A 24,449-nucleotide genomic window follows, 5' to 3' on the forward strand; every position below is an offset into this window, starting at 1 on the left:
GGTCTATATACCTATTCTCCCTTTACTGCTCAGTAACAGACTCTGGTTTTATCCTGGGCACCATGCCCCCAAGTAATAGTGTACCCTTTCCAGCCTTCCCAGCTGCTAGGACTGGCCAACGAGCTGTAAGTGGAAGTCATGGATTGTGACCTTCCAGAAAAGTTACTTGAAGGGAACAGACTTGGCTGGGAGTGTGTCTGGTACTGGGACACGATGGGTGGCACTCTGGCCATCATTTTGGACTGCAAGGTAATTTCTATTATGCCAACGGACCGTGAAGCAAACAGAAGGAACTCAGTCCTTGATGATCCCAGCTTCATTAGACAAAGAACAACCTGTAGGCTTCTCACACCACCCTGCCTTTGAACAGGTGCTTGCAATGGCTTTCTCCCGAACCTTCCTCCTCCCCTCCTTCAAATCCCAGCTCCTCCAAAATATTCGCCTGCTGCAGCCACCACCAACACAGGTACAGACAACACATTCGTGTACCAAATGTGAATAGACAGTCTTCCTATGTTTACCTTTTCTAGGCAGGTACTACAATATTTCTCAATTATAATGTAAGGTTGGTTTTCTTGTCTGCCTTGTCACTAAAGTAAAATTCCCTGAGGACAGAAACCATCAGAAATTCTTTGGCTTTTGATAGCCCTTCACACAGGGTCTAGACTATACAGAAGTACTCAATAAATGTCAGGTGAATGAATCAAGTTCAGAGAAATAGTCATTCTTGAGCCCTTCAAAAACTTCATATTCTCAAACATTTAAAAGCACACTATTGCCTTCATTTCAAGTCATAAAAACTCTGATAATAAGGAATATATCAGAAGACATCAGGATTTTAAGCCAGTTGGTAATACTGTACTTAATTTCCTTAACTATAATGTATCATTTCTCTTCCAAAACAAACCAACTATCCTGAGAGGATAAATAAATCTTTTTTTTTTTCAGTACAACTTTTGAGGTGTTCAAGAGGAGAAAGCAATAGAGAACATTTTCTCTCTTTGCAAGACATCCCTCCAACAAATAGGACCATTTCTGTGCCAAGCATTATACTAAGCAATTAAAATACAGAATAATGAGCTCTTTGAAAGAGAAAAAGCCCCAGGGTATTGTGAGTGCATCTATCCCCATCTCCACAAGATGAGAAAGCCTAAAGGAGATGGCATTTAGATTTTTTTTTTATTTTTAAGGGAAAAAATGAAACTTTTAAGAGATTTTGGTTTCCCACTTTTTATGAGCTCAAGTTTGTTTTTATGTAAAACAGAAGGAGCCAGTGTCTTTTAGTGCCCCCTATGTATCACTGTACCAGGTTCTTTATATACATAATTTCAACTAAGCCTCGTAAAACTTCTGTGAGATAGTTCTCCACCTCATTTTAAAGGCTTCACGAAGTACGTGATTTGTGAAGTTAAACAGCTAGGATCTTAACTCAGAAATGCCTGCTTCTAACAAATGTTGTCCATTACATGCTAGCTCATAAAATCTTAGCTATAAACATAAAATACAGGAGCCAAGAGAAAGTTATCAGTAAATAACTCACCAGTTAACTAAGCTTGCATATGCTTCATCACTGTTTATCACTTTTTGGTTGGGTGCAAGGAAGCCACTTTTTAAATGATGAGAAAAAAACTGACTTTAAAGAGCACAACTGGAGGTGCCTGGCTGGCTCAGCCAGTAGAGTATGCAACTCTTGATCTTGGGGTTCTGAATTCAAGCCCCACACTGGGTGTGGAGTCTACTTAGTTAAAAATAATAATAATAATAAATAAGTAAATAAATAAAGAAAGAACACAACTGATAGAACCAAAATTCAAGTTTCTGAAATAAGCTTTAGAGTATAAACAAAAACCAACAGCAAAATTTCAAAATGTATCTGTCTCATTACTATCTTAATTCCTTCCAGTATAAAGACAAGAAAACATTGCAGGGGGCAAGGTCTCTCCTAAATCCTAGGTATCTGTTATACAATTTCAACCCGTGACCCTAAGGAAAGCCTGCCTATTCTCACACATACTATTTAGAATAATACCTCAGGTGAGTAACTACATCCATTAAAAGGTTACTAAAAATGGTGGTAATAATTATAATAGAGATAAAGCAAGAAAATAACTCCAGGGAAAAACATTAACTTAACACTGTGTTATAATTCAATAACCCTCACCCATGTCTTCTCAAACCTCTATCCACATCTTCTCAAACCCCAAAAGTAGTGTATTACTGTGATACTCCATGTATATTCCAGGCAACATTTCATAAGAGGTTCATGAAAGGACATAACATAAAACCGAACAAGAAGTGTCCTGAAATGGCAGCATTTCAGCTAGATTAAAAAATGTCCCAACAATGAGGACTGCTCAATGCATAGATGGAAAACCAAAAGAAAAAAGGAGTGAAATTTCCTTCTATGGGACCATTTAAAATGCAGAAATTCTTACCTGTATGAAAGGTCGGGGTTAATCCTATCTGAAAAAGCAAAAGAGGTTGGCATCGGTGACCTAAGTCTTTTTCACCAGGAAATGAATGCCTCGGTTCCAAAAGCCCCAGCCATCAACCAACCAATCATCTTTTAGTTACCTGGATACTGTGGTTCCTTCACTGTGTCCCAGAACTCAGAGTCCATGCTAACATTGCATTACTGTGACAATAACACGGAGCCAAAGTGTCATACCATGAATTCTACAGCCTTCTTTCCAATGATGAGAAACACAGCAGAATCTGGTGAAAGCAAGATCCTACTCAGAGACCCAAACAGCCCTTAATTCAGAGTCAAAAAAATGTCTCCAAATAACTTGCCCAAGCGCCTCCCTCACCCCACTCCAATCTCAGTTCCTCAGAATAAAAAGTGAAAGATGCGAACGAGGACTTTGTAAAATGTGAAAGTTATGCTACGGTGGGGTGCCTGGGTGGCTCAGTTGGTTAAACATTTGACTCTTGATTTCAGCTCCGGTCACAATCTCAGGGTTTGTGAGTTCAAGCCCTGCTGCGGAAACTGCTTGGGATTCTCTCTCTCCCTCTCTCTGCTCATACCCCATCCACTCTCAAAATAAACAAACATTAAAAAAAAAAGAAAAAAGTCATGCTACAGTTACACACCAAAACAGAAGCAACTTCTCAAAGGAAACTGCTACCCTGAACTAATTTAAGAGAGAAACAATTAGTAAGAGAAAAATGTATGATATAATAGCTCTTATCTTGTCAAAATAGAATTGAATTCTTACTTGTAGCTCCCCTTCTAAAAAAAAAAAAAAAAGCCTGGAAACACAGGATGAAAGTAAGAACTACGGACACACTTCCCAGTCGAATTATGCCATTGGCAAAACTGCTATTTTCCCTTTTTGTGCCACTTCAAGTGACCCCACAATTTGATCCCAAGTTCTGAGAAATCCACTTAACCACCATTCCGGCCACTTCTCTGGGGGATCCTCCAGCCCATTCATCCAACTGGTCATTGAATCCCATCTATCTCCTAAACAGCGCTTGAACTGTTACCCTAGCCTTGCCCATTTCCTACTCCCACAGCTGCTACTAAGAAATAGGTCTTCATCATTTCTCACTTGGACCTAACCGCCTCCTACTTCTACTCTCACCCTCTTGTCTTCTCCACCATCCACACCACTGCAAAACTCATCATGCAATTCCCCACCATGAGGCTACACACCTAACTGCTAGCAGTGGAGAATTCACTCTCGTGAATGAGTGCCTACTTTTTGTACAATTAATCTGCATTTTACAACAGTATGTTGTTCCTTTTACAATCAGAAAAAAATCTACTATTTCCATTTGGGGAAATATTAGAATCTCTTCCATTTGGAATCCATTGCTCCACTTCTCCATCAGGCTAATGGCCAAATTCTGAAGTCAGGCACACAATGATCATGTTCTGCCTTTCTCAAACATACTTCCAACCTCCATCCCAAGTACCTACACAAGCCATCCTGAATTACTTGCTGTTGTGCTTCTTTTTTTAGAACTTTATACATTTTGCTTATTCTGTGTAGAATACAGAGATGTAACAATAATCTTGAGTCTGTTCCTAATAATCAACCTGCCTCCTACTGGTAGTTATTATCAAGACAGTAATCTAGAAGAAGATACTCTCATTTTTTACCTCATTTTGTGCATGCTATTCCTAACTGTAGCCTACAGTCCCACAGCTATACCAACACACCAAATTCTTTCCTTGTAATCAAGAAAGCTGATGTTTCTAAAAGGATAAAATAAGATGATGCTTAGCATCTGTAGCCTAAGAGATAATATAAGAGGAAGACAACACAAAGTGCTGAATCTGGGAAGAAGATGCCAGTGGAGTGGAGAAAAAAAAAGCAAGGACGCTGGACAAATGTGCAGCATAACTTTTCACAGAGTAGAGGGTTTTACCAGAAGTGTCATAAATTTTCTTATCAAGTAAAAACACATTAAAGTTAAGCTTGAAAACAGTGGGAATACCCATATTACTTGCCCTCCTTCTTTTAGCATGAAAATTCAAAAGTTGGCCACTTTTTAAAAGCACATGATTGGCTTTACCTTCCTTCAGTTCCTTCCACTACATAACAAGTACCAACAATCAAATGGAAATTAGACACTATGTAAGATCTCTTCTTTTGATTATAAATTACAAAATTGTCTCTTTCAAATCATATAAAATATAGAAACAAAACCCAGATTTTAAAAAATACAAACCAAACACACGAAAGAAATCCAAACATTTCCTTCATTTGATTGTGTAATTGGGTCAAATGAAAGCAGCAAACAGTGTGACACAATACAAATATCTACCTAAAGAAAAAGATAGGAAAAGAACAGGGATAAAGACAGTTCAATGGGTTACAATGGTTGAGAAGCAAATCTAAGGATTTTCATACTTTATGTGCTACATTATAGGCTTGGTTCTATTACAAATTACAAAATTATAATGTTCTTAGCTCTAATGATGATATTATGGTTATGCAGAAAAATGTGTTTATTTTTATGAGATGCATACTAAAATGTTAAAGTATATAGCACCATGATGATTGCAACTTAACTTTCAAGTGGTTCACAAAAATATATATGCATACATAAACACATTTACAGAGAAAGCAAATATAGCAATCTGTTAACTGTTTAATATGGATCCGGGGAAGGCAAACTACAGCCAGGCCAAATCCAGCTGTGCCTGTTTTTGTAAATAAAGTTCTGTTCAACACTGCCATGTCCATTCATTCACCTGTTACATGGCTGCTTACTCACTACAACTACAGAATTGAATAGTTGTGACAGAGACTGGCCTCTAGAACCTAAAATATTTACTGTCCCTTTACAAAAATACAGAAAATATCTAGCCTTTCACAGAAGAAAAAAATTTGCAAACTCCTAATCTAGACAGTGAATATACAGGTGATCATAGGACTAATCTTTAAACTTTCCCGTATGTTTAAAATAGGTACAATTTTATACACGGATCTTTTGATTTCTCAAGAATACAGATGATTATAGGGGCACCTGGGAGGCTCAGTTGGTTGAGTGTCCGCTCTACACTTTGGCTCAGGTCATGATCCCAGTGTCATGGGATCAAGCCCCACGACAGGCTCCACATGGAGCATGGAACCTGCTTGGGATTCTCTCTCTCCCTCTTCCTTTGCCCCACCCCCCGGATGTGTACAGGCATGCATGCACTCTCTATATAAAACAAAAAGTCTTTTAAAAAATAAAGAAAGAAAAAAATACAGATGAATACAGAAACAGATCATTGAGATGGCTTGGACGCAATCATAATCCTGATATGACACTGAAAAGAGTTATTATGCAGGTTATAGTACAAAAGGAACAACTCTTTAAAACAGCAATTCAGTGAGGGGTGCCTGGGTGGCTTGGTCGGTTAAGCGTCCGACGACAGCTCAGAGCCTGGAGCCTGTTTCAGATTCTGTGTCTCCCTCTCTCTCTGCTCCTCCCCTGTTCATGCTCTGTCTCTCTCGGTCTCAAAAATAAATAAATGTTAAAAAAAAATTTTTTTTTTAAACAGCAATCCAGTGATATCTATTTTCACACAGAGCTATCCTAGTAGGAATTTATCCTATAGAAATACACGAGCATGAAAAGACTAATGGTAATAGCGTGCTTGTTATCTGCCAGACCCTGTTGCAAGCACTTCGCCGGTCTTGCGATCCTTGCGACAACCCTACAAGGTAAGTACTACCATTATCCCCACTTTACAGATGAGGAAACTAAGACACAGTTAACCTGCCCAAGTCAAACAGCTAAAAAGTGGTATAGCTGCGATTATGAATCCAGATAATACAACTTCAAAGCCCAATCTTAATTGCCATACACACTGCTTATTGAAAAAAGCACAAAGGAAATGAATGCAAAATACCCAAAAGATGAATACAAACAGCCAATACACAATGAAGGCATTTAACTTCCCTAGTAATAAAACAATAATAATATAGATAAAGGCAAAATATCATCTGCCTATGAATTTAGGTAAGCAAGCAAAAGCCATGTGGGCAAGGACAAAGAGAAAGAGATAGCTCTGAGCCCTTTTGGTAGTGTAAGTTGGTTCATCCTACGTGGAGAAAGTATTTGGCAATACATTGCTAAACGGGCAAACCCTGTGATCAAACAATTCTGCTTCTAAGAATTTATTATAAAGGAATAATGAGACACAAGTGGGCAAACATACTAAGCATTATCTATTCAGTAAAAATAACGAGAAAACAACATATTCATCAATAGGGGATTAATCATATTAAAATATTGCCAGACAATGGAATACCATAAAGCAAAATGATTATATGGATCTATATTTGCTAACACAGAAAGATAACATCATTTAGAGTTTAGATTTTAAGAAATAAGATTAGGGGCACCTGGCTGGCTCAGTCAGTAGAGCATGTGACTCTCGATCTTGGGGCTGTGAGTTCAAGCCCCACGTTGGGTGTAGAGATTACCTAAAAGCTCTTTTTAAAAAAAAGATTGAAACTGGGCACCTAGGTGGCTCAGTAGGTTGAGGGTCTGACTTTGGCTCAGGTCATGATTTCACAGCTCATGAGTTCGAGCCCTGTGTCAGGCTCTGTGCTACAAACACAGAGCCTAGAGCCTGCTTCGGATTCTGTGTCTCCGTCTCTCTCTGCCCCTCCCCTGCTCACTCTCTCTCTCTCTCTCAAAATAAACATTAAAAAAAAGAAGATTAAAAAAAGATTACCATTACATATGTAAGATAATCTTATTTTTTTAAGTTGTTTTTGTAAAGGTGAATATGTGTGTTTGTGTACGTACCACAAATGAAAAGACAGAAAGAAGGAAATGCACCAAAATATTAAGTAATTATCACTTGGTGGGATTTTGAGTGTTTCTTACTTTCTTTCTCATAGCTTTCTTTACTATCTAATTACTTTTGCAGATTATATGACTTGTATAATTATTTTTAAGCAATTTTTAAGTTTATTTAGAGAGAGAGCGTGCACACACAAGTGGGGGAGGGGCAGAGAGAGAAGGAGAGAGAGAAACCCCAGTTGGCTCAGTGCTCCATGCTGAGCCTGAAGTGAGGCCTGATCTCGCAACCATGAGATCATGACCTGAGTCAAAACCAAGAAGCGGATGTTTAACCAATTGAGCCACCCAGGCACCCCTTATAATTATTTTAAAAACCATATTCAATTTAAAATATTTGCCTTTTACAGCTCAATAATCATCAGTTCCATATATATAACATGCATAACCATTTCCTTTTATAATATGTGGTGTGTTTTTAATTAAGAAATGCAGAAGAAAATAAAAAGAAATTCAGAACAATTTGTTCTTAAAGACTTCACGATACTCTAAAAATAAAAGACACTAAAAGATCAATGATCATCAAAATTTCATGTTAAAAAATTAGTAGCAGGATTAACACATGTATTACTTATAATATAAAAGTATCATCTCCTTTATTCCTCACAACTCATAAGGAAAAGATATCATCCCCATTTTACAGATTTCTATTTTCAGACCCTAATCCCTTCCAGTTCCTCCCAAGGTAGAAAAAAACTTTTTATACACATTTACAATGTGCTAAATGGGCAAGGGGCATTAAGAAGGACACTTGTTAGGGTGTTATATGGAGGGAATGAATCACTTGATTCTACTGCTGAAATCATTATTGCACTATATGCTAACCAACTGGGATGTAAATTAATAAATAAATAAATAAATAATTTTTTTTTTAATTTAAAACTTTTGTGCTTCAAAGGACACCATCAAGAAAGTGAAAAAGCAATCCACAAAATGAGAGAAAATATTTGCAAATCATAAATCAGTTAAGAGCCTAGTATCCAGAATATATAAAGAACTCTTACAACCCAACAACAAAAAGAATAAAAAGAAAACCCAATGAAAAAATGGGCAAAGGGCTTAAATAAACACTTCTCCAAAGAATATACGCAAATGGTCAAAAAAGCACAGGAGAAGATATTCAATATCACTAGTTATTAGGAAAATACAAATCAAAACCACAACGGAATTCCAGTTTACGCCCACTAAGATGGTTAAAATCAAAAGGACAGACAATACCAAATGTTTGGATGTACAGAAATTGCAACTCTCACATTGCGCATGAGAATGCAAAATGGTGCAGCTGCTTTGGAAAACAGTGTGGTAGTTCTTCAAAATGCTAAATACAGGGCAAACATAACCCAGCAATTCCACTTTTTTATGCCCAAGACAATTTAAAATATAAATAAGTAAAAACTTCTACACAAATGTTCATAGAGAATTACTCGCGTAGCCAAAAAAATGAAAACAACCCAAATGTTCATCAACTGATGAATGGATAAACAAAATGTGATATATGCATACAATGGAGTACTCTTCAGCCATTTAAAAGAATGATGTGCAGCTGACCTTCAACAAAGGTTTGAACTACATGGCTCCATTTATATGCAGATGTTTTCAAGTATATGAATAGTACTGAAAATGTATATTCTTTATGGTTTTCTTAACTTTTTCTTTTCTCTAGTTTACTTTATTATAAGAATACTACATATTAAACATAGAACATACAAAATATGTGCTGATCAACTGTTTATGTTATCGGTACAGCTACTGGTCAACAGTAGGGGATTAGTAAAGTTTTAAAGAAGTAAAAATTCTAAGTGGATTTTCAACTGCATGAGCGTTGGTGCACCTAACCCCTGCATTGTTCAACAATAGTCATACATTCTACAACATGGATGGACTCTGAAAATATTATGCTAAGTGCAAGAAGCCAGACACAAACCACATATGGTATGATTTCAGTTACGTGAAATGTCTAGAAGAGACAAATCCAGAGACAGAAAGTAGAACAGTGTTTCCAGGAGCTAGGAGAATGGGGAAATTGGGAGTGACTGCTAATGGGTACAGGTTTTTTTTTGGCAGGGGGGCGTGAGGGAGGAATCATGAAATGTTCTAAACTTGGCGGTAATGATTACACAACTGTGAATATACTAAAACCACTGAACTGTTGTGGGGAGGGGGGCATCTGCCAAGATGGATCTAAATAAATATTTCATCGATGAAAAATCCAGTACTTATCAATCAATATCTTAGAAAAATTATAGAAAAGTGCACCCTGAGCCACTCTGGAAAGCAGTGTGGAGGTTCCTCAGAAAATTAAAAATAGACCTACCCTATGACCCAGCAATAGCACTGCTAGGAATTTACCCAAGGGATACAGCAGTACTGATGCATAGAACACTTGTACCCCAATGTTTATAGCAGCACTCTCAACAATAGCCAAATTATGGAAAGAGCCTAAATGTCCATCAACTGATGAATGGATAAAGAAATTGTGGTTTATATACACAATGGAATACTACGTGGCAATGAGAAAGGATGAAATATGGCCTTTTGTAGCAACGTGGATGGAACTGGAGAGTGTGATGCTAAGTGAAATAAGCCATACAGAGAAAGACAGATACCATATGGTTTCACTCTTATGTGGATCCTGAGAAACTTAACAGAAACCCATGGGGGAGGGGAAGGAAAAAAAAAAAAAAAAAAAAAGAGGTTAGAGTGGGAGAGAGCCAAAGCATAAGAGACTGTTAAAAACTGAGAACAAACTGAGGGTTGATGGGGGGTGGGAGGGAGGGGAGGGTGGGTGATGGGTATTGAGGAGGGCACTTTTTGGGATGAGCACTGGGTGTTGTATGGAAACCAATTTGACAATAAATTTCATATATTGAAAAAAAAAAAAGTGCACCCTGACAAATGATGATTATTAATTTGCTGTCATCAATCTCTTCATTAAAGATTATGGACGGGGCACCTGGTGGCTCAGACGGTTAAGCATCCGACTTCGGCTCCAGTCATGATCTCACAGTTGGTGAGTTTGAGTCCCATGTTGGGCTCTGCGCTGACAGCTCAGAGCCTAGAGCCTACTTTGGATTCTGTGTCTTCCTCTCTCTCTGCCCCTCCTCTGCTCACACTCTGTGTGTGTCTCTCTCTCAAAAATAAACATTAAAAAAAAATTTTTTTTAAGATTATGGATACTCAGGGTGCCTGGATGGCTCAGTCAGTTAAGCCTCTGACTCTTGATTTGGGCTCAGGTGACTATCTCACAGGTGTGACCTCAAACCCCACTGTCAGTCTCCCCACCAGGGATGGAGCCTGCTTAAGATTCTCTTTCTCCCTCTACCTCTGTCCCTCCCCGACTCAGTCTCTCTGCTCTCACTCTCTCAAAGTAAAACAAACTTTAAAAAAATACATTAAAATAATAAATTTTTAAAAAAAGAGAAAGATGCCATTAAGTTCTAAAAGCTTATGTTGTGTTTTTATTGCTACCCATAAGTACATCCAGGAAGAAATCTTTTAAGTTTTTAATCATATAAGTTCTTAAAACCCCTACTTTATGCAGATCAATAGAGTAATACTAGGAAACACTAGTCCACTTTGAAGTTTCCTAATGGTGATCTCCATTTTAAAGTCAGTTAAACACATTTTGATTTATGTATTCTTTCCTTTCACTTTATGTATTTTTTTGATTTTTTATGTTTATTTATTTTTGAGAGAGAGAGAGAGAGAGAGAGAGAGACAGAGAACAAACAGGAGAGGTGCAGAAAGAGAGGAGACACAGAATCTGAAACAGGCTCCAGGCTCTGAGCTGTCAGCACACAGCCCAATACAGGGCTTGAACCCACAAACCATGAGATCGTGACCTGAGCCCAAGTCGGACACTTAACTGACTGAACCACCCAGGCGCCCCACTTTATATATTTCACATTAGAAAATTCCCTCTCAGAAAACCAAAGTTTTAACTAAGTATCTGTTGATCATAGCGTTGTCTGTACTAATAAAAAGTTACAAACAACATAAGCATCAATCAACAGAGTTACACAGTAAACAAATAGTGGTACATCCATACAGTGGAATAGCATCACCAAAAATAAAGACAAGGGTTTTCGGAGGAAGGAAGATGAGAAAGCAGACTTTTTTACCCATACCCTCAAGAATAACTGCATTTCATTAATGATATTATTGGTAGAAGAGTTGTATATGTGAATTGTACAATTTTGTTTTATTTATATTTGAGAGGGAGAGAGCGAACGGGAGAGGGGCAGAGAGGGGGGAACAGAGGATCCCAAGCACCTGTCAGGACAGAGCCCAACATGGGGCTAGAACTCATGAACTATGAGATCATGACCTGAGCTGAAGTCCAGCACTTAACTGACCGAGCCACCCAGGCACCCCTCCATTATATATTTTTAAATGGAAAATTAAGGTTACCAAAATCATGTAGAATACAATCACATTCTTGAGAAAATAAAAACATATGTTGTCCAGAAAAACATATAGAAAAATGTATACCATACCATTCATAGTGTTCACCTATGAATTATTTTACTTCTTTTTGCTTATCTTTATTTTTTTCCAGCTTTGAGACATAATTGACATATAACACTGTTTAAGTTTAAAGTATATAATGTGACGATTTATGTATGTATTGGGAAATGACTGCCACAATAAAGTTCGTTACATCTATCATCTCATAGTTACATTTTGTATGTGTGTGCGCTTATCTCTACTTTCTAATTTTTCTTAAACATGTTCTATTTATCATAAAAGTTTTTAATTTAAGAAAAAATAAGGTTCTCCTCTTTCATCTGTTTTCTTTATTTTGAAGGCTTAAAGTAAAATAGCCCATCACGGAACCCACTTTTCTTTCCTAATTTGATAAAGTTTTTTGTAACAATTCATTATAAATGGGGAAAAAATTCTGTCTTCCTAATGAACCTAACAAGGTTAATCTTCATTCTCAAAACTAAGGTGAATTTTCATCAGTACCCCCCCCCCTTTTTATTTGCTAATTTAATCTTCAGGGAAATTTATCCTGGAAATCCCTTATATATTTGGAGAATAAGTAAACGAATACTTTGCTGGGGACTTTTATACATTATGATTTAATTACTCCTCAGCAACCGCCTGAGACAGTAATTTATCATCATACAAATTTTAACAGGTAGGGAAATTAAGGTTTAGAGCTATTACAAAAATCTCATAGCTAGAGAGTACCAGCTCAGATTTGAAGGGTTCCAGTTCCAAGATTTCCTGATACCACAGTTGTGCTTGTCATTTATATGTATATTTGTTGAGAATCCGAACTAAAAATCCCTCATGGAGAAAAGAAATTCAAGTAGTTCTTTAAGAAGGAATAAGTTTATTTAAATCATTTGGACCCAAAAGTTTGTTTTTTCAAATGTCTTCCTGACAAAAGTACTGAATCTGCAACCTTGATAAAGTAAACAAAGAAGCTTAGTTAGTTGGCCTAGAGCAAAGGTCACATGTAAAATGTAATATAACTAAATTCTGTTCTCTTTTAAGTACCAAATTCTCAGTTGTATTTTCCTACCATTTATATACAAAGATAAGGACTCCCATAATATCATATGGCTTTAGTTAAGAGCCCATCTTTATCTATCTAAATTTTAAACCTCTGGACTTGAGAGTCCATTTAACAGGCCCAAAATAGAATCATTTATGCTATGCCTCATATCACCCAACTAGTTTTATTTAATTACGGTTTAGGTTCTCCCAGAAATGGAATCTTAAACCAATGAAAAATCTTCTAATCAGCACTAGTTAGAGGTAATCTGCCTGTTAAACCCCTGCCATCCCCTAAAGGAAAGTAACCTTGCCATAACCAATCCACTTTTTTTTCTGCTATAACTTTCTTGTTCCCTCTCCATTCTGCCTATAAAAGTCCTTTTGTACAGCTTCTCAGAGCTCCTTTCCACCTGCTAGATTGCATGCTGCCCAATTCATGAGTTGTTGATTAGAGTCAGTAAGATCTTTAAAATTTACTTGGTTGAGTTTTGTTTTTTAACAGCTTAAAATTAATTCAAAGGTTTCTTTCTCCTTCACCACCTCAAAGTGAACTCTGTCCCACGATGTGTTACAAGTTATTATTAACTAGCCTCCCAGAAGCCATTCACAATCTTTTTCTTTTGCTTTCCTCTATTCCGGAGAAGGCACTTGGCTTACCACTTGATTGGCACAGCCCCTTCCGTCTTTCAGCCTTTGCCTCTTCCCCTGCTTCCTACCTAGAACTTGGAATCAATACCTGGAGGTACAACAATCATTGACCATGTGCACAAAAACCACAGAACAGGGGGAAGGAGGTGGATCTTTGGTAATATTCTTGGCTAGCTGCACCCGCACTGCACTCTCCAACTCTGGACTTTTTGATACAAGAGGAAAATAAACGCTTTACTTATTTAAGCCATTATTGATTGGTTTTTCAGTCATATGAAGTCTGACAAAGAAACACATCTTAGACACGGAAACACATTCTCTCCAGCATTTAAAGGACAGCTAGATCTGCTCCTCTTTCAGGTAGTTTAACATTTTGACAATTTCTATATGTAAAACACATGTCATTTTCTTGGACATGCAAGTAGGAAAAACGTGGATGCTAAGATTACTTAAATACATCGTTTTCCAAGGGAAAAAAATTCTTTTCCTTCATAGCCAGAAATATTTATCAACTATAAACTGGATAAACACTGGTGACACAGGTAGAAGAAGTATGTCAACCATGAACCATAATCCCCAAGGAACTAAAGAGAGATGTAAATTGTAAAGCTGGCCAGACCTGTAACTGAGTTTCAGGCAAAGGATAGAAAAAATATCCCTAATTCCTATCAAGCTAAGACAGAAACCATCACGTCTATCAAACTGTGGTTAAGAACATTCAAAATATGAAAAGTATTTGAGTTGGCTGGGAAGATGATAGAGTAGGAGAACCCTCATCCCACAGATATGACTAGATAACACTGACATCAGCTTAAATAACCCAGAAAACAATGGAAAGACTAGCGGGACAAACTCCACGGACTAAAGCTAGGGAAGAGGCCACATGGAAAAACAGGAAGGGCAAAGACTCGGTCTGGGAGTGAAACAGACCTTGGCCATCCTTCATGGGGAGGTAGCCAGTGGCACAGAGAAGGGTGCAAAATAGACTTTCACAGAAATGAAGGGAATGAATCCCCATATTTGCCTTTGAAAGTGAGAGGGGCCGAATTTGTGAGTTCTTACAACCAGTAGAACTTCAAAGCCTGGAATTTTTAAATCTGCAGGCTCGGTTCTGGCAGAGCCTGGAGGATGTTAGGAAACAGAATCTCCACCCATAAAGAGACAGCAGATAAACAGCACATGTAGATACAGTATAAAACCATTAGTTTGAAAACTGTCAGGGGCAGACATGAGGGACAGTGATTTGATCATCTCAGAACATGACTAGAGAGACAGGGATCACAGAGAGTCCCCTCCAGAAACATAGGAACTGGCAGGTGCCATTTCCCTCCCCCACATCCCAACATAAACAAGAGCCAATTGCAGGAACCAGTGCAGTGCACTCACTACCTAACTTGCTAACACTAAACATTGCCCCCCTTGCACTTTGGCAGATCCACCCTTCCCAGCCATGCTCCCCTTACACCTGGTCCTGGAGGCCCCTCCCCCAGGAAACCAGCACACACTCTGCCACATCTCCTGATACCCACGTATTGTGAGACGTCAGTTCTGGTGGCACAGGTGTCCTTTCACAAGCAGACTACCACACACCTTGTTAAAATGCACCCCAACACATGCTAGGTACCAAACGCTGCCCAGAATAGGTAAAGAGAGCCCGTGTAGACAACTGGACTGAAGGAAAAAGAGGCCAAGACTCAACAGCAAAGTACATGCAACACACATAGAAGACACTCCCTGAAGCACCAGGCCCTGGGGAACAGGGCACTCTGCACTGCAGGACACGACAGGACCTCTTCTTCATAAGGCTATTATCCTTAAGAGCAAGAGAAGTAGTTGACATTCCTAACACACACACACACACACACAGAGAAATAGAAAGTTAGACAAAATGAAGAGACAGAGAAATATCTCCCAAATGAAAAAACAGGACCAAACCACAACAAGAGACCAAAGTAAAACAGATACAATATGCCTGATAGAGAATTTAAAGTAATGATCAGGGGGGAGGAGCCAAGATGGTGGAAGAGCATGGAAGCTTTTTGTGTGTCTCGCGCCCATGAAATAAAGTAATGATCATATACCTATCAAAATAACACCAGCATTCTTCACAGAGCTAGAACAAATAATCCTAATATTTGTACGGAACCAGAAAAGACCCCAAATAGCCAAAGCAATCTTGAAAAAGAAAACCAAAGCAGGAGGCATCACAATCCCAGACTTCAAGCTATACTACAAAGCTGTAATCATCGAGACAGTATGGTACTGACACAAGAACAGACACTCAGATCAATGGAACAGAATAGAGAACCCAGAAATGGACCCACAAACGTATGGCCAGCTAATCTTTGACAAAGCAGGAAAGAATATCCAATGGAATGAAGACAGTCTCTTCAGCAAGTGGTGCTGGGAAAACTGGACAGTGACATGCAGAAAAATGAACCTGGACCACTTTCTTACACCATACACAAAAATAAACTCAAAATGGATGAAAGAACCTAAATGTAAGACAGGAAACCATCAAAATCCTCGAGGAGAAAGCAGGCAAAAACCTCTTTGATCTTGGCCACAGCAACTTCTTACTCAACACGTCTCCGGAGGCAAGGGAAACAAAAGCAAAAATGAACTACTGGGACCTCATCAAAATAAAAAGCTTCTGCACAGTGAAGGAAACAATCAGCAAAACTAAAAGGCAACCAACAGAATGGGAGAAGATATTTGCAAATGACATATCAGATGAAGGGTTAGTATCCAAAATCTATAAAGAGCTTCTCAAACTCAACACCCAAAAAACAAATAATCCAGTGAAGAAATGGGCAAAAGACATGAACAGACACTTCTCCAAGGAAGACATCCAGATGGCCAACCGACACATGAAAAATGCTCCACATCACTCATCATCAGGGAAATACAAATCAAAACTACAATGAGATACCACTCACACCTGTCAGAATGGCTAACATTAACAACTCAGGCAACAACAGATGTTGGCGAGGATGCGGAGAAAGAGTATCTCTTTTGCATTGTTGGTGGCAATGCAAGCTGGTGCAGCCACTCTGGAAAACAGGATGGAGGTTCCTCAAAAACTAAAAATAGAACTACCCTACGACCCAGCAATTGCACTACTAGGCATTTATCCACAGGATACAGGTGTGCTGTTTCGAAGGGACACATGCATTCCCATGTTTATAGCAGCACTATCAACAATAGCCAAAGTATGGAAAGAGCCCAAATGTCCATTGATGGATGAATGGATACAGAAGATGTGGTATATATATACAATGGAGTATTACTCGGCAATCAAAAAGAATGAAATCTTGCCATTTGCAACTATGTGGATGTAACTGGAGGGTATTATGCTAAGTGAAATTAGTCAGTCAGAGAAAGACAAAAATCATATGACTTCACTCATATGAGGGCTTTAAGAGACAAAATGGGTGAACATAAGGGAAGGGAAACAAAAATAATATAAAAACAGGGAGGGGGACAAAACAGAAGAGACTCGTAAATATGGAGAACAAACTGAGGGTTGCTGGAGGGGTTGTGGGGGGGGATGGGCTAAATGGGTAAGGGGCATTAAGGGATCTACTCCTGAAATCATTGTTGCACTATATATTAACTAATTTGGATGTAAATTTAAAAAAATAAAATTAAAATAAATAAATAAATAAATAAATAAATAAATAAAGTGATGATCATAAAGATACTCACTGGACTTCAGAAAAAGAGTGGAGGACATCAGTGAGACCCTTATACAAAGATTTAAGAAAGAAAAAAAAATGAAGACAATAAATTAAAAATACACTTGATGGAGAAGTGCCTGGGTGGCTCAGACATTTAAGCGTCAGACCTCAGCTCAGGTCATGATCTCACAGTTCATGAGTTCAAGCCCCACATCAGGCTGTCTGCTGTCAGCATGGAGCCCACTTGGGATCCTCTGTCCCCTTCTCTCGGCCCCTCCGCCACTGGTTCTCTTTCTCTCTCTCTCTCTCTCTCTGTTTCTCTCTCTCTCTGTCAAAATAAATAAATAAACTTAAAAAAAAATACACTTGAATAATTAGCAGGCTAGATGAACCAGAGGAACAAATTAATGATCTGGAAGACAGAGTAATGGAAAGTTACCAAGGTGAGCAAAGGACAGAAAAAAACTATGCATATTGAGAACACTCTTAGGGAACTCAGTGATTCCATCAAGCGTAATAACATTCACATGATTGAAATCTCAGAAAAGACAGAAAAGGGGGCAGAAAATTTATTTGAAGAAATTATAGCTCAAAACTTCCCTAACTGGGGGAAGGAAACAGATACCCAGATGCAGGAGGTACAGAGATCACCCAAAGATTCAACCCAAGGAAGTCCACACCAAGACATATAGTAATTAAAATGGCAAAAAAAATAGAAACAGAAAAAAAATTTAAAACCAACAAGAGAAAAGAAGACAGTTACATAAAAGGGGAACGCCATAAGCTATCAGCAGATTTTCCAGCAGAAACTTTGCAGGCCAGAAGGGAATGGTATGATCTATTCAAAGTGCTGAAAGGGAAAAATCTGCAGCCAAGAATACTCTATCTAGCAAGGCTATCATTCAGAATAGAAGAAGAGAGAGTGTTTCCCAGACAAACAAAAACTAAAGGAGTTCATGACCACTAAACCAGCCCTACGAGAAACATTAAAGGGGACTCTTTAAGTGGAAAGGAATGACCACAAGTTAGAGTATGAAAAGTACAAACAACAAAAGCAGTAAAAATAAATATTTCTGTAAAAGTCAGTGAAGGGATTCATAAAATAAAAGGACATGAGGGGCACCTGGCTAGTTCAGTCAGTAGAGTTTGTGGCTCTTGATCTTGGGATTGTCAGTTCAAGCCCCACAGTGGGTATTCAGTTTACTTTAAAAAAAAAAAAAAAAAAAAGATGCAAAACACATACCTAAAATGGAATGGGGAGAAGAGTAAAAAATGGGTTTAAATTTAAGCAAACATCGGGACGTCTGGGTAATTAGGTCAGTTAAGTGTCCGACTTTAGCTCAGATCATGATCTCACAGTTCATGGGTTCAAGCCCAGCGGTGGGCTCTGTGCTGACAACTCAGAGCCTGGAATCTGCTTCGGATTCTGTGTCTCCCTCTCTATGCCCTTCCCTGCTTGTGTGCTTCCTCACTCAAAAATAAAACATTAAGAATATTTTAAAAATAGAGGCACCTGGGTGGCTCAGTTGGGCATCTGATTTTGTCTCAGGTCATGATCTTGCAGTATGTGAGTTTGAGCCCCACGTCGGGCTCTGTGCTGACAGCTCAGAGCCTGGAACCTGCTTTGGATTCTGTGCCTCTGTCTCTCTCTGCCCCTTCCCCACTCATGCTCTCTTCTCACTGTCTCTCAAAATAAAAACATTAAAAAATTTAAGAAAATTTTAAAAATAAAAAATTAATTTAAATTAAAAATTTTTTAAAAAGACTGTGACAGGAGACAAAGAAGGACACTGTAATAATAGAGACAATCCAACAAGAGGATATTAATAATAATAAATATTTATGCACCCAACATGGAAGCAGCCAAATACATAAAACAGTTAATAACAAACATAAAGGAAATAATCCATAGTAATATAATAACAGCAGGGGACACTAACACCTCACTTACATCAATGAACAGATCATCCAACAGAAAATCAACAAGGAAAACAGTGGCTTTGAATGATACACTGAACCAGATGGATTTAACAGACATATTCAGAACATTCCATCCTAAAACAGCTGAATACACATTCTTTCCAAGCGCACATGGAACATTCTCCACAATAGATCACATATTAGGCCACAAAACAAGTCTCAACAAACTTTGAAAAATCAAAGTCATGCCATGCATCTTTCCTGACCACAATGTAATGAAACCAGTAATCAACCAGAAAAAAAAATCTGGAAAGACTACAAATACATGGAGGTTAAATAACATGGTACTAAGCAATGAGTGGGTCAACGAAGAAATCAAAGAAATCAAAAAGTACATGGAAACAAATAAAAATGAAAACACAACAGCCTAAAATCTTTGGGATACGGCAAAAATGGTTCCAAGAGGAAAGTTCACAGCAATACAGACCTACTTCAAGAAGCATGAAAACTCAAATAAACAAGGTAACCTTCACTTAAAGGACCTAGAAAAATAAAAACAAACAAAACCCAAATCTAGCAAAAGGAAGGAAATAATAAACATGAAACCAGAAATTAATGATATAGATACTAGGTGTGGTTGGCTGGCTTAGTCAGCACAGCATGCAACTCTTGATCTCAGGGTTGTGAGTTCAAGCTCCGTGTTGGGTGTGGAGCCTATTCAAAAAAAAAAAAAAAAAAAAAAAGATAGAAACTAAAAAAACACAGTAGAACAGAAACCAGGAGCTGGTTCTTTGAAAACATCAACAAAATTGATAAACCTCCAAAAGAGAGGTTTTTCAAATAAATAAAAAAAAAGAGAGGATCCACATAAATAAAATCACTAATGAAAGGGAGAAATAACAATCAATACCACAGAAATACAAACAATTATAACAGAGTATTATAAAAACCTATATACCAACCAACTGGACAACTCAGAAGAAATGGAAAAGTTCCTAGAAACATGGAACCTACCAAAACTAAAGCAGGGAAGAAATAGAAAACTTGAACAGACCAAGTACTAGCAATGAAATTGAATCAGTAATCAAAAAACTCCCAAAACACAAAAGTCCAGGACCAGATGGCTTCAAAGACAAATTCTACCAAACACTGAAAAAGGAGTTAATATCTATTCTTCTCAAACTATTCCAAAAAATATCAAAGGAAGGAAAATGCCCAAATTTATTCTTTGATTCCAGTATCACCTTGATACCAAGACCAGATAAAAACACCACGCAAAAAAAGTGAACTAAAGGCCCATATCTCTCATGAACATAGATGCAAAAATTCTCAATAAAATACTAGCAAACTGAATCCAACAATACATTTTTAAAAATCACACAACACAAACAAGTGAGATTCCCAGGATGCAAGGGTAGTGCAATAGTCACAAAACAATCAATATCACATCAATTAAAAAAAAAAAGGATAGGGATACCTGGGTGGCTCAGTCAGCTAAGCGACCAACTCTTGATTTTGACTCAGGTCAGGATCTCACAGTTCATGAGATTGAGCCCCACATCAGGTTCTGCACTGGCATCTTGGAGCCTGCTTGGGATTCTCTCTCTCCCTCTCTCTCTGCCCCTCCTCTGCTCACTTTCTCTGTCTCTCAAAATTAACTTAAAAAAATGTTTTTAATAAAAGAAAGGATAAAAACCATATGATCATTTCAATAGATGCAGAAAAAAGTATTTGACAAAGCACAACATCCATTCATGATAAAAACCTTCTGCAGGGAGGTCCAGAGGGAATATACCTCAACATAATAAAGAACAGATAAGAAAAACCCACAGCTAAAATCATATTCAAATGGTGAAAAACTAAGAGCTTTTCCCATAAGATCAGGAACAAGACAAGGATGTCCATTTTCACTGCTTTTATTCAGCATACTACTGGAAGTCCTAGCCACGGCCATCATACAGCAAAAGAAATAAGTTATCCAAATTGGTAAGGAAGAAATAAAACTCTATTTGCAGATGACATAATACTATATAGAGAAAACCCTAAAGATTCCATCAAAAAACTTCTAGAACTGTTAAGTGAATTCAATAAAGTCATAGAATACAAAATCAATGTACAGAAATCTATTGCATTCCTATACACTAATAATGAAGCAGCAGAAAGCGAAATTAAGAAAACAATCGTATTTAATTTAATGCAATTTAATTAAATAATTAATTGCATTTAATGCAATCCCTATCAAAATACCAACAGCATTTTTCACAGAACAAACAATTGTAAAATTTGTATGGAATGACAAAAGACCTCAAAGAGACAAATCAATCTTGAAAAAAAAAAAAAAAGAAACCAGAGGGGTCACAATTCCAGAATTCAAGTTATGTTACAAAGCTGCAGCAATTAAAATAGTAGGGTATTGGCATAAAATCAGACACACTGATCAGTAGAACAGAACAGAAAACCCAGAAATAAACCCACAATTATACGGTCAACTAATCTTCAACAAAGGAGAAACAAATAGAGAATGGGAAAAAGTCTCTTCAACAAATGGTTTTGGGGAAACTTGACAGCAACATGGAAAAGAATGAAACTGAGCCACTTTCTTTCACCATACACAAAAATAAAATGGATTAATAAAAACCTAAATGTAAGACCTGAAACCATTAAAATCCTAGAAAAGAGCACAGACAGTAATTTCTCTGACATAAGCCACAGCAACATTTTTCTAGCTGTGTCTCCTGAGGCAAGAGAAATAAAAGCAAAAATAAACTGTGGGGACTATATCAAAATAAAAATGTTCTACATGGTGAAGGAAAAAAATCAACAAAACTAAAAGACAACCTACTGAATGAGAGAAGATACTTGCAAAAAACGTATCCGATAAAGGGTTAGTATCCAAAATATATAAAGAACTGATACAACTCAATACCCGCCCCTAAAAAAATAATCCGATTAAAAAATGGACACAAAACATGAACAGACATTTCTACAAAGAAGACATACAGATGGCCCATAGACACATGAAAAGATGCTCAACATCACTTATCATCAGGGAAATGTATATCAAGGCTACAATGAGAAGGGTGCCTGGGTGGCTCAGTCGGTTAAGCATCTGACTCTTGATTTCAGCTCAGGTAATGACCTCACAGTTGTGAGACTGAGCCCCAAGTCAGGCTCTGTGCTGGGCATGGAGTCTGCTTAAGATCATCTCTGTTCCTCTCTCTCCTTGCCCTTCCCCCTCCTCAAAAAAATTAAATAAATAAAATAAAAAACTACAATGAGGTAACACCTCACACCTGTCAGAATGGCTAAAACAACAACAACAACATAAGTAACAAGTGTTGGTGAGGACAAGGAGAAAAAGGAACCTTCCTGCAGTGTTGCTGGGAACATAAACTAGTGGGGCTACTGTGGAAAAAAGTATGAGCTTCCTCAAAAAATTAAAAATAGATCTACCATACAATCCAGTGATCACACTACTGGGTATTTACCCAAAAAAAAAATAAATAATAATAATAACATGCACCGGTTTGTTTATTGCAGCATTACTGACAATAGCCAAACAATGGAAGCAACCCAAGTGTCCATAAATAGATAAATGGAAAAGATGAGGTACACAGATACAACGGAATATTATTCAGCCATAAAAAAGAATAAAATCTTGCCATTTGCAAAAACACGGATCAAGCTAAAGTCAGTAAGAGAAAGACAAATACCATATGATCTCACTCATATTTGGAACTTAAGAAACAAACCAAATAAGCAAAGAAAAACAAAAAAGAGAGACAAAGAAACAGACCTTTTTAAGTTCTTATTTTAATTCTGATTAGTTAACATACAGTGTTGTATTAGTTTTAAGCATACAATATAGTGATTCAATAATTCCATATATCACCCAGTGCTCATCACAGGACAAGTGTGTTGCCTAATCCCCATCACCTACTGAAACAGGCTCTTAACTACAAAGACACTTACCAGAAGGGAGGTGGGTGGGAGGATAGGGAAAATAGGAGATAGAGACTAAAGAGTACACTAATCATGGTGAAAAAAAATAAAATAAAATTTATAAAATAAAATAAAAATGATTTAACAAAAGAAAAAAGAACATTCAAAACTACTAAGGATGAGATGAGAGAGGCACATATGTACTGTCCATGGTGGTGAATAAAACTATATGTGAAAAGCAATTAGGAAATATATATTAAGAGCCTGAAAACAATACATTTTGACACAGTAAATTTCTTTATAAGACTACTGTAAGAAACAATCAGATATATGGACCAAAATATACATACAAAAACATCTATCAGTGTTGTTTGTATTATCAAAATACTGGAGGGGCACCTGGGTGGCTCAGTTGGTTAAGCATCTGACTTCACCTCAGGTCATGATTTCATGGTTCATGGGTTCAAGCCCCGAGTCAGGTTCTGTTCTGACAGCTCAGAGCCTGGAGCCTGCTTCGGATTCTGTGTTTCCCTCTCTCTATGCCCCTCCCCCAATCTCTCTCTATCTCTCTCTCAAAAATAAATAAAACATTTAAAAAAATTTTTTTTAAATACTGGAAAGAAGTTAAATGTTCACTAATTAGAAAGGGTTAACTAAAGCATTACATATCCACATGATAAAAGAATATAGACATCCATTAAAAATCAAGTTTTTTGGGGCGCCTGGGTGGCTCAGTCGGTTAAGCGACCGACTTCGGCTCAGGTCACGATCTCGCGGTCCGTGAGTTCGAGCCCTGCGTCGGGCTCTGTGCTGACAGCTCAGAGCCCTGAGCCTGTTTCAGATTCTGTGTCTCCCTCTCTCTGACCCTCCCCCATTCATGCTCTGTCTCTGTCTCAAAAATAAATAAACGTTAAAAAAATTTTTTTTTAAAAAATCAAGTTTTTGAAAGAAATTTAATACAGATAAAAATTCTTCATATCTTAAGTAAGAGGATCCCAAACTTATACCCAGTGATCTTAGTATCTTAATAATTTGTTTATGACACCTCTAGGTCAAAAGAGACACCTAATAATTCCAGTTTGGAGGTTCCTCAAAAAGGTAAAAGTAGAACAGTAAAATCTAGCAATTCCACTTCTTGGCATATAGCCAAAGGAAATGAATTGCCATCTCAAAAAGATATCTACGCCCCCATCTTCACTGTAGCATTATTTACAATGGCCAAGACATGGAAACAACCTAAGTTCCACTGGTAGATAAATGGATAAAGAAAATGTGGTATATGAGTACAATGGGATATTATTCAGCCATAAAAATAAGAAAGAATCCTGCCATTTGTGACAACACAAATGGACTTTGAGGGTATTATGTCAAATGAAATAAGGCAGAGAAAAAGAATCTCACACTTGTACTGTAAAACCTTGGGTTGTGAGTAACTTGTTC

General features: G+C 37.6%; 1 protein-coding gene across 22 annotated transcripts in view; it reads right to left on the reverse strand.

Moving 5' to 3' along the window:
• Positions 1–24,449, reverse strand: part of CDK19 (cyclin dependent kinase 19) — a 189,538-nt gene that overhangs the window by 147,970 nt on the left and 17,119 nt on the right. Inside the window, exons 1-3 of one of the 22 annotated variants that reach the window (XM_042939589.1) lie at positions 4,681–4,766; positions 2,575–2,715; positions 2,436–2,459 (exon numbers count right to left, since the gene is read on the reverse strand). The exons of 13 other annotated variants lie outside the window; for them this stretch is intronic. Coding sequence is in view for 4 of the 9 variants with exons in the window: in XM_042939576.1 (XP_042795510.1) it covers positions 4,681–4,776 (96 nt within the window). In the remaining 5 variants the exon portion in view is untranslated. Of the gene's footprint in view, positions 1–2,435; positions 2,464–2,574; positions 2,938–4,680; positions 4,777–24,449 lie in introns of those variants that run through there. 8 more of the 22 variants (XM_042939586.1, XM_042939587.1, XM_042939591.1 and 5 more) reach the window with 8 other exon arrangements.

This window comes from Panthera leo, chromosome B2 (genome assembly GCF_018350215.1).
Source record: "Panthera leo isolate Ple1 chromosome B2, P.leo_Ple1_pat1.1, whole genome shotgun sequence".
In the NCBI taxonomy this organism is placed as follows: domain Eukaryota; kingdom Metazoa; phylum Chordata; class Mammalia; order Carnivora; family Felidae; genus Panthera; species Panthera leo.